The 10427-nt window shown below is 48.8% G+C and overlaps 1 protein-coding gene across 1 annotated transcript in view; it reads right to left on the bottom strand.

Annotated features, from left to right (window-relative positions):
• Window positions 1-3001: 3001 nt before the first annotated feature.
• Window positions 3002-10427, bottom strand: part of CILP (cartilage intermediate layer protein, nucleotide pyrophosphohydrolase) — a 15809-nt gene continuing 8383 nt past the window's right edge. The window contains exons 7-9 of the mRNA XM_005861050.2: window positions 10166-10274; window positions 8858-9015; window positions 3002-6079 (exon numbers count right to left, since the gene is read on the bottom strand). Of these exons, the coding sequence (XP_005861112.1) occupies window positions 3711-6079; window positions 8858-9015; window positions 10166-10274 (2636 nt within the window). The 3' untranslated portion in view covers window positions 3002-3710. The remainder of the gene's footprint in view (window positions 6080-8857; window positions 9016-10165; window positions 10275-10427) is intronic.

Genomic DNA, 10427 nt, shown 5'->3' with positions numbered 1-10427 from the left:
TGATGTATTTAAAATCCCTTGATGTTTGGAAATGAAAAACCCTAGACTTCCAGTAAGCCCACAATGATCTGTTCACTGTCACCTGAAGTAGTCACCTTTTGCAGTGTCTCCCCAATTCGCCAGGATTCCCTTTCTTTAAGAATTGCCCCATCTCCTCAGCAACCATGACTAACAGGGCTGCCCCTAAGCATCCCCCTCACCCCCAACTATAGCCACAGTTGGTTAGACCAGAGGTGGAGCCCCATTTCAAACTGAGCCAATCAGATTCTCTCTCCAAGGAATCTGGGCTTAGGACAGGACTCTTCTTTGACTTGAGAAATGGCCACCTCTTCTATGAATCCAGGCGAGCAAGATAGCTGATCTGCAAAGAGAGTCTAAGGGTGCCTGCAAGAAGAAGAGACTGCGAAATAGGCTGACCAGAGAGAGACCTAGAAAGAGGAGGGAGAAACAGTCAGCGAGCCCATCTGAGAAGTAGAGCAAGACTGGGTTAGAGACTGAGAGAGAGAAAAACCACTGAGTGTGAGGGAATGAGAGAATCAAAACCAGAGAGAGTGATGGCCTGGATTCAATGGCGTTGCGGTTCCTGGTTCCAGTCCTTCCTGTTGTCTACCAGCACCCCAGTTATTTGTAACTAAAAGCCTTTCCTTGTTCAGTCCCACCTCCATTCCTTGGTTCTGGCCAATCACTGTGCTGGAAACCACCTATCCCTGCACTGCCTCCAACTTGGCTTGTCTAAGTTTTCTCAATCTTTCAAGACTCTGTTCTTGTCCTGATATCTCACTGACATTTTGCTCTATCACCCTAGCTGCTAGAGCTCTCCAAACTATAGAGAGCATTCTGCCTGGAAAACTCCCTTGGTTGGAGCAGAAGCAGCCTGATTGGCCCTGCTATCTTTCGGCCTGTGCCCTTCCTCCCTGCCATCTGCTGTCCATCCCCATACAGTTCACGCTCAGTAACTGGGTGACCAGCCAGTATACAGCAGGCTGAGACCGAAACCCCAGGGTTTTTCTGAAATGAACGTTTTGTCCATCCAGTGTGCAGAGTCTCCACGGGGGAAGGAAACACCCGGTGAGTCATCAGCAGTTTGGTCAAGCGAAGGCATCCTGGGAACTGTGCTCTTGGCCTCACTGAAAATCATGGAAAGGACTTTAGAGATGGTTTAGATTCTAAGCTAGACTGACTCCTTCACTTAAAAAAAAAAAAAAAAAAAAAAGCAAAAAGCTATTGAGATATAATTGACATATAACATTATATTAGTTTTTTTCTTTATTTTTAAATATTTTTCCCATTACCATTTATCCCCCTACACCCTCTTCTACCTCTAACATTATATTAGTTTTAGTGTATAACCAACTCCTTCATTTATAGATATGGAAAATGAGGGCCAGGGAAATGGACCAAAGTCATGCAGCTAGCAGGCAGCACACCTGTCTTTGGAAGCAAGATGCTTAGAAATTAGGTGCCATGAGCTCAACAGTGTTTCCTTTTCTGAAAGCGAGGTATTTGCCATTCCCTCCCAGCCTCCAAGCTGTTTCTGCTTGTGCTCCTTGCTCCTGACAGCCACAGCTTAAGCTCCTAGCTAGCATTTAGTCCTTAAATTAGATGTCACCTCCTCCAAGAAGCCCCCTCTGACTACCACCTCAAGTGGTAGTGCCACTATGTATGGTATATTTTATATACTCATACAATCCAGTCCACCTATACACATGGCTTGGCATAGAGTAGATAGATACTCAATAAATGTTTGATAAGTGAAGAAGTCAGGTGCCAGCTGCCACCTGCTGGAGTGCAGTTATTCGGGCCCTCAATGAAGAACAGAAAGGGAAGGTCATGGGGCAGGAGCCCAGCCAGCTCACTCTCCCAGCACCCCTCCCGGTGAGCTGGAAGGGAACCGGTGGAAGGTGGAAGCAGCACGCACTGACCCCTAAAGCAGTATGGCAAGGCGTCTGTGCTGCAGATAGTTGAACACTGACCCTTTGGGAAGGTCAGTCAAGCCCCACCCCCAAGCAGTCAGTGAGAGCTGCTCCCTGGGAAACATCGTCTGGAAGTGAGTCAAGGAGCAATCCTGGGCCCAACCCTGCATGTGCTCCCTTTCTCAGAGGTCATGGGGAAGGGGTGCTCCGCCACAGACATTTCTAATTGATTATGAACCAAACCCCTGGGAGTTGGGCAGATACTGATCCAAGAGTACAAATCCAGTCCAGGCCAGAGGCGGCCAAAAGGAGCTGCACTGGGCTAGCCAGGGGATCAAGGAAAGCTTTTTGTCCTGATTATAAATAACGCTCTTTCCTCTCCCAATCCCCATGGCCTCTTTCCTGACAGGAGGGATTGGGAGAGGGGCAGTCAGTGCATCTTACCCAACCCCACACCCCTCTGCCCTGACTGTCCATGTCTCCAAGATCACTTTGGAACCATCCGCCAGCCTCTGATTTACTATTTTAAACCAAATCTCTTTTCCAAAAACAAAGCCCTATTCATTTGGGCCAGTTATTTTACTCAAGGAACAGGGGCTGTCACACAATAGAAATCTGGTGTCTGGAAAAGGTGGATGTCTTTAGAAGAGCTTGGAGGGGGGGAAAAAAAAAGAAGAAAGAAAGAAAGACAAAGTCCATAATTTCTGAGTGAGGCCAGCCAGCCCAGCTGGAGAAGGCAGCAGGCTGTGGGGGTTGCTGAAAGACCACTTGGCCAGCTTACCAGACCATGGGCCAAGCCATTGTATACGTTTCCCAGTATTGGAAAGAAAGGGAAAAAAACATATTGGGACATGTGTTTAGCTTTGCTCAGGAGTCCAGAACATGCTCACAACTCCAGGAATCTCTGCTCTTCTCTGTGAATGGAAAATATGATCCATGAGTGCAAACTCGACCGTGGAGTGTGTGTCTAATCCCCCAGCCCTGCCACTTACAGGGGGCAGCGGCTCATGCCACCTTGTGATCACTTTCCAGAGTCCCCTCTTCTCCCTGAGCAGCTGGGGTTAAAAGACAGGATAGCGGTCTCAAAATCAAGTACAAAACGTACATTTATTGACATCTGCTCTGAGCTGCACTGGGCTTCTAGCAAGAACAAAAGCAAATGTAAAGGGAAACATGCTAATGTAATTACCAACCTGGTGCATTGGATACGAGATGTACTTTCCAGACTCGATGGAGAAATGATCCTATATTCAATAGCTTAACATGAAATGTGCACTAAGAGTTCCAGATCCAGTAAAGAAATAACTTATTTACATTTCAAGTAAAAATATTGGAGTTTATTATTTTATTATACCACCATTTATATGTATGAACAGTGATGAAGACCTTGCTTACGTCCTGTGGAGCAAGACCAGGAAGTATACTTTATATTGGTTATTTCACCTTCAACTTCAGATTATCATGATCGTAAAGGTGGGCAAAACCATGCAAAAAGAAAAGGAAGGGGACTTCTATTGATGGCACCAGATGAAAAACAGTCAAAGCCACAAAGTTTGCCAATGGCCAATTTCTGGTGTTTCTTTTAAAGAACAGATCAAAGAGGCTTTATTTTGCCATTTTGGGGGCTACGCGCCAATCAGTATCATGGGACAAAGACAGTAAGTAAAGGCATGAAGAAACAAACAAGCAAACTGCACCAGAACAGATGTGCTTAAATTAACCAAGTGACAGTTTGTGCGTCAGTCTCACAATGGCTGTCACGTGAGGTCGGGAGGGAGAAGAGAAGTACCACAAGACTTAGTTGTTTAGAGGCTGCTGAGCAACCCCACGAAACCTCAGAGAGGCCATCCCTCCAGGCCAGCGCTGGCCACCCCTACTTGCCCGCTGCTGCCTCCTGGTGGGCACTCTTCCTCTGATAGTGCTGGGGGCAGGGGTCTGGACTGGGATACTTTGGAGGTACTGGAAGGCACTCTGGCGACCCACCTGCCTCTCTACGCAGTTAAAGGTGAGGGCCACTCCCACGTTGCTCTTCATGACTCTGGAGGAGCCATCCGACGTGCCATCAAAGCACCGGCCAAGAGCGATCTCCTTGGCCACACGAGGGTCCTGGTCAGTGACCGTGTAGATTCCATAGTTGTGGCCCAGTGGGTCCAGGGGCGCCAGCATGGTGTACTCACTGGTGTCATTGTTGACTGCCAGTGGTAGGTGGTTGACCAGGTACTCATGCAGCATGGAATTCACACTGGCTCGATGGCAGCTGCCTTGGGGAATGATCTTCACTAATGTGCGGTCCACACGATCCTGGTCATAGAGCATCCCACTGCACTTGAACTCCAAACAAGCAGATGAGACATTGGGCTGGTCCCTATCCCGTGTGCTTTTGACATCCCGGATGCCATACAGCTTCCCCACAGTCTGTCGGTGGGTGCCCCCCATGTTGCGGGATCGCACATTCACCTCCACTGGCCCCACGATCTTCACCTTAATGTAGCAGGCCCTGAACTCCATCGGCTTGGGCCACCATGCCAGGTAGTCTTCAGTCCAGCTCATGGGATCGTCTTCATTGAAGGGGACAGTATTGTAGTCATACCGATCCCCCTCAATCCGGTAGAACCGGAAGTGGGCTGCACTAGGCGGTGCCTCCTCGCATGCCCGGAGATTCTCAAAGGCATAGATGGGTCCATTGCTCTCCTCAGCTGAGTTGGGCCTTGGCTTGGCCATGCTGATCTGGAAAGCCGTCTTCTTAACCCGTGGGTCCTCATGGTCTGTCCGACGGTACTTGAGCTTGTTGAGGTAGGGCTGAGGGACACCAATTGCATTTGGGTTGAATTTAGGAGAAGATGCCACTGCTTCCAGTTCTTCCCCAGCCAGGCTTGCCAAGACATAGGCAGAGTAGGCATCAGGGGACTGGTCATCACAGAAGGCAGGCAGACAGGCCCCATTGGGGCCCGTGATGACACTGTCAAAGCGGCCCCAGGCCCTGGGGTTGGATGAGAAGCCAGTCCTGGGCTCCAGGTTGATCACAGAGACCACAACCCCCTGGATCTGCTCACTGGGCAAGAACCTCTCACTCCTGTAGGCCCTCACCTTGATAAAGCACCTCCTGCTTTCAGGGACATCCAAGTTAAAAAGCCTCCTTTCTCGGATCTCCATGTTGCCCACCAGGAAGGTTCTCTCTTCCCTCTTGTTCCGCCTTTGGTTTTCAAATTTAAAGTCACCTTCCTCTTCCCATAGCCCCGTGTCTGGGTTGAGCGACCAGAGTTTCATCGTGGACACATGCTCTGGCATCTTGACCTGGGTTGAGTCAAGGTGAACCTTCACCTTGCCAGCATTGAGTGACTCCGAGGTGGCCTCATCTCTGAAGTCCACAGAAAACATGCCATATGTTCGAAGGGGGAAGGTGTCTCCATCATCATTGATGAAGTTCAGGTCACTCTGGGTGGCTGTGGCTGTGGAAATATTGCGGGGATCCAGGAAGGTCACACTGGCCTTTACTTTGCCTGTGTAGGGCTCCCCGTTCTGCTTGTAGAAACTCTTGGAAGGGATCTCCAACTCCGCCACAGGGTCTTCACCATCCACCTCCCCCAGGGGGATGATGTTGGTCTCCGTGGCCTCCAAGGTGATGGGCTCTTTCCGCCGAAGCATCTTGATCTCATGGAACACTGCACTCCCCTTCTTGTTGAAGGGCAGCACCTTGGTAGTGTTGACGAACTTCTGCAGCCTGTCCACAAATGTGAGCACCAGCCTCTCCGTGTCCTGGGGGATGTGGAGGGTGAAAGTGCCCTTGTAGCCAGTCATGCTCACACGGTTGCTCCCCATGTACACGTGGCCAAAGCGCATGGGTTCCCCATTGTCAGCAGCGCTGACGCGGCCCCGCACAATACTCCGGGTCTCTGTGCACCGCTGGCAGTTACACTCCTTGGCCACCTTGGTGGGCAGCGTGTACCCACTGCACTGGATCTCCCTCTCCTCTGTTTTGGAGATGCCACAGCAGTGCTCCACAGCATCCCGGCACCTGATCCCATTATCCTGCTGCCCTGCACAGGTCTTGACAGGGCAACGGCCCACGTCATAGTAGAAGGAGTTGGTGGCATTCTGGAAGCAATCATGAGGCAACCGGATAAGGTAGCTCTCAGGGGTTGGGTTGCACGGAGTCTCATCAGGGGCTGTGGAGGGAAACGGTGTGGCTATTAAATGTAAGTTCACATCCTATACAAAAGATACCTTAACCTCACTTCTATACAGTGCTTTATCGTTTTCAAAGTACTTGCATATCCATGATCCTGATTCTCACCAAACTTCTCTGAGAAAGATGAGCAGCTGTTGTTGCTAAGCCCCTTTTATACATGGAGTAGAGTTGGTTGCTGAGACCACTACAGTAATGGCTCTCATTGGAGATGAGCCATTAAAATCTGTGAGGGTGTGTTGAGTTACCACCCAAATTGGGAGTGCTGCTGGCATGTAGTGGGTGGGGGCATTACTGCTCTGTGACCTGGAAAGCCTGGCACTTTTCTGCATAAGGACTTTTTCTGTATCCTGCATGACTTTCACATATCCCACCAGACATTCATGTAGGTGGAAAACTTGTTTAAAATGATCAGAGCCTAGTATTTTTTTATGCGACTTTACCATACTTCGAATTTTTCCAAAAATGCAGCTACCATAAAAATCAAGCTAGGATTATACTTTGTTTAGCTTGGGGAAATACCAAGAATTGTTCCTTGTCTCAGAAAAATCAGGTACTTACTGCCTTTCGCAAGGAATGTGAACCACCACAATGATACCCCTGCATCCCTCAGTATTTGCAGCTGCCACATTCACAGTGACTGGATTCAAGTGCAAGTATGTGACCTCTTGGTTGGCTTTCTTGTGCAATTATGCCAAAGCCTTTAGATGCCGGAAGCTAATTCCAGCATGTCATAAATGCAAGAGTTTCATCAAAAGGTTGATGGAACTTGGGGACCCAACAAGGGCTGAATCACATATGTTATTGCCTGCTGGAATGGCTGAGGGCATTTCCCCAAACCTGAAAAGGATGCATAAATGATTGCTTGCTGCCAGACAGCTGAGGGCATTTCAATCTACATGTTACTGCCTCCTACTGGCCAAACACCTGAACAGCCAGAGGCAATTCCTCCAATCTGACAATGGATTCTGTATACTAAACCTTGGCCTTTGATATATGTATATCTACCTTGCTTTAGGACAATTTGTGTTAATAAAAAGCAAGGGGTCCAGAGAGACAGGAGAACTTGGTTTCTTTAGCTAAGAAACCAAAATGCCTTCCAAAATTATGTTTTGTCTCTGGACTATTGATTAATGTACACACAGAGCCTTCTCCAGATTCCTGGAACCCCTTGCAGATGCCGAGAAACACACACCGGCATTTAGATATTGAATCACATATTATTTTGTATTAAATTTATTTTCTTTTTATTTCTCCTTTATGGGATAGTTTGGGATGTGTGCATATATACTTGGCAATTATATGTAGTTAACTTATTATCCATAAATTTAACTTCAGAATAGAAAATATTTTGTAAATGTGAAGTGTTAAACATTTGAAGTATTAAAAATAACTGTGACAAAGGGGGAGCATTGGTGTTATGGGTTGGGAACCACAGCTGACAGGGCTCCACTGTTGCCAAGGTCCAACTGTCCTGTGCCTTGAGGTCTGTTGCTCAACTTTCTTGGAGTCTGTAAACTATTCCAGAACCCTTCCAATAAATTTTCTCTTCCTCTGCCTTTTGTTTGGTTTTGTTTAGGCCAATTACTAAGCTATCCTCCTTCTCTCTCACTTTCCAAGTACAGGTTCCTGATTGATTTTGACCTTAAGTCTTTCCCCTCAAGCACACTTCTTTTTCTTTTCTTAAAAACATTCTTACTGATTTCAGAGAAGAAGGGAGAGGGAGAGAGATAGAAACATCAATGATGAGAGAGAATCATTGATCGGCTGCCTCCTACATGCCCCCAGCTGGGGATCGAGCCCGAAATCCAGGCATGTGCCCTTCACTGGAATCGAACCTGGGACCCTTCAGTCCTCAGGCCAACGCTCTATCCACTGAACCAAACCAGCTAGGGCACCAACTCACTTCTTAAAGCCAGCTCTAATCAGGTCACCCTCTCTTATAAAGCCTCTCAACTTGCTACTTCTATACCTTTGCTCACACTGGCCCCTTAATCTGGCCATTCTTTAAGACCAGGGCTTTATAACTTTGGCTGTAAATTAGAATCACCTGGGAAAGCTTTTAAACTGTGCATACTCAGCCCACAGCCCAAGCCAATGAAATAAAACTCTCTGGGGGTGCCTGGCCAGCAGGGCTCAGTGGTTGAGCGTCGACCTATGAACCAGGAGGTCATGGTTCGATTCCAGGCAGGGCACATATCCAAGTTTTGAACTTGATCCCCAGTGTGGGCATGCAGGAGGCAGCCGAACAATGATTCTCTCTCATCACTGATGTTTCAATCTCTCCCTCTCCCTTCCTCTCTGAAATCAATAAAAATATGTGTTTTTTTAAAAAAACTCTCTTGGGGAGAGGGAGGTGGGTAAGCTCCAGGCATCTGGGTTTTTGTTAACACCACCAACCAGGTGAACTCACTGGGCATCCAAATCTAAGAACCATTGTTTAAGCCCCAGTTGAAATGCTGCTCTCTCAAGGAGCCACCCATGGTCACTCCTACCTGGAAAGTCTCTATTTCTCGTCTAGAAAGTCCACAGCCCATTATCTCTTGCTTTAACTGCATTTGTCTATCTTTACTCGTCCCTTCATTACAGTTCCTTGCCTCTGAGAGGGTAGAATTGGGGTCTGTGACATCTTTGTGTCCCAGAGGACATAGCACTGTACATAGCACAGGAAAGCTGGGGTTTTTACTGCCCAGTTATGTCCACTGAGGTGCTCCCCAGTCCTGCAGTAGAGGTTCCCCAGGGACCCTGCCAGGCTTACCTATGACCATCAGCTGGGCGACCTGGGACTTCACAGCCCCCGCGTCGCTCTGGGCCTTGCAGAAGTACTCCCCAGCCTGGTCCCGCTGTAGGTTCTTCAGTAACAGCTTGCCGTCGTGCTTGTAGAGGGAGGGGTCCAGCAGCGTGTTGTTGTGATACCTGCAGGGGATGGAGAGGTGCAGCCTGAGGGGGCAGTGCCATAGCAAGCAGCCAGAGAGAGAGAGAGATGGCGGATGGGTCCCTGCCTATGCCAATACCGCCGGTGACATAGCTCACCCAAGAGCACTGATTGGCCTGGGAGTCAAGGGACTTGCTTGAGTCTCAGCCCCATCATTCGCTGGCTATGGATCCTTGGACAAATCATTTCACCTTCCTTAGCATCAGCTTCCTGATCAATAAAATGGGAGCCGTGCCTCCTAGCTGACATCACAGCAACACTGGGCGGTCAAACAAGAGAGCGGCTGTAAAATGGTTGTGAGGGTTGAAGGGTGAAGGACTCACAGCCACAGGAGACGCTGACCTCGTTTGCCTTTGTCGGGGAAGCAGGGCTGAGGAACCTTGTTCTGTATCCTGAGGATACGCAAGTCATGACACAGAGCGGCTCTGTGGGGACCTCAGCCTCGAGAAGGCCACACAGGGCTTTCTGGTTGTCTGTGTGGCCTCAACCCTGTGGCCCCCACTTGTAAGTGCCAACTTCCGGCCCTCGCCAGTTTGGCTCAGTGGATAGAGGGTTGGCCTGCGGACTGAAGGGTCCCAGGTTTGATTCCAGTCAAGGGCATGTACCTGGGTTGCAGGCTCCCTCCCTGGCCCCAGCCCTGATCAGGGCTCATGCAGGAGGCAACCAATTGATGTGTTTTCTCTCACATTGATGTTTCCTGTCCTCTCTTCCACTCCCCCTAAAAATCAATGGAAAAATATCCTCAGGTGAGGATTAACAAAAAAACATAAGTGCCAACTTCTGGGCTCTGAACCTGGGCCTTACTTGTAACTTTATTCTGTTGGTTAGTATTATGATTAATAAGATCAGACCACCCAGCTGGTGTCAACCTATGAACCAGGAAGTCATGGTTTGATTCCCGGTCAGGGTGCATGCCCCGGTTGCAGGCGTGATCCCCAGTGCGGGGCATGCAGGAAGCAGCCGATTGAGGATTCTCTCTCATCTTTGCCGTTTCTATCTCTCTCTCCCTCTCCCTTCCTCTCTGAAATCAATAAAAAAAAATATATTAAAAAAAAATAAGACCAGACCAAATGCAAGAAAGATCTGGTTGCCCAGAGAAGAATCGGGCAGGGTAGCTGGCAGAATACTCACCAGAAATACTGGTCTGGACTGGGCTTCCCCGTGGCCTTACAGCACAGGGCCACGCTCTGCCCAGCTCTCCGTGCTTTTGTCTCGGGGTTCTTCACAATGTATGGAATCTCTGGGACAGAAGAGGAGAAATGGTGCTTTGGGTTTTCCTTTGTGACAGATTCTCCAGAGCCTTGCTTCCTCGGGTTCTTTGACAAGTGTTAAAATTGTATGACTTGACACACACCCCACCACCCCATCCCCCACCTGCCCCTCTGCAAAGATC

The sequence above is a fragment of the Myotis brandtii genome, unplaced genomic scaffold (assembly GCF_000412655.1).
Source record: "Myotis brandtii unplaced genomic scaffold, ASM41265v1 scaffold144, whole genome shotgun sequence".
Taxonomy (NCBI): Eukaryota; Metazoa; Chordata; class Mammalia; order Chiroptera; family Vespertilionidae; genus Myotis; species Myotis brandtii.
Note: the sequence above shows the minus strand (reverse complement) of the source record. Positions and strands in the feature narration are given on the sequence as shown.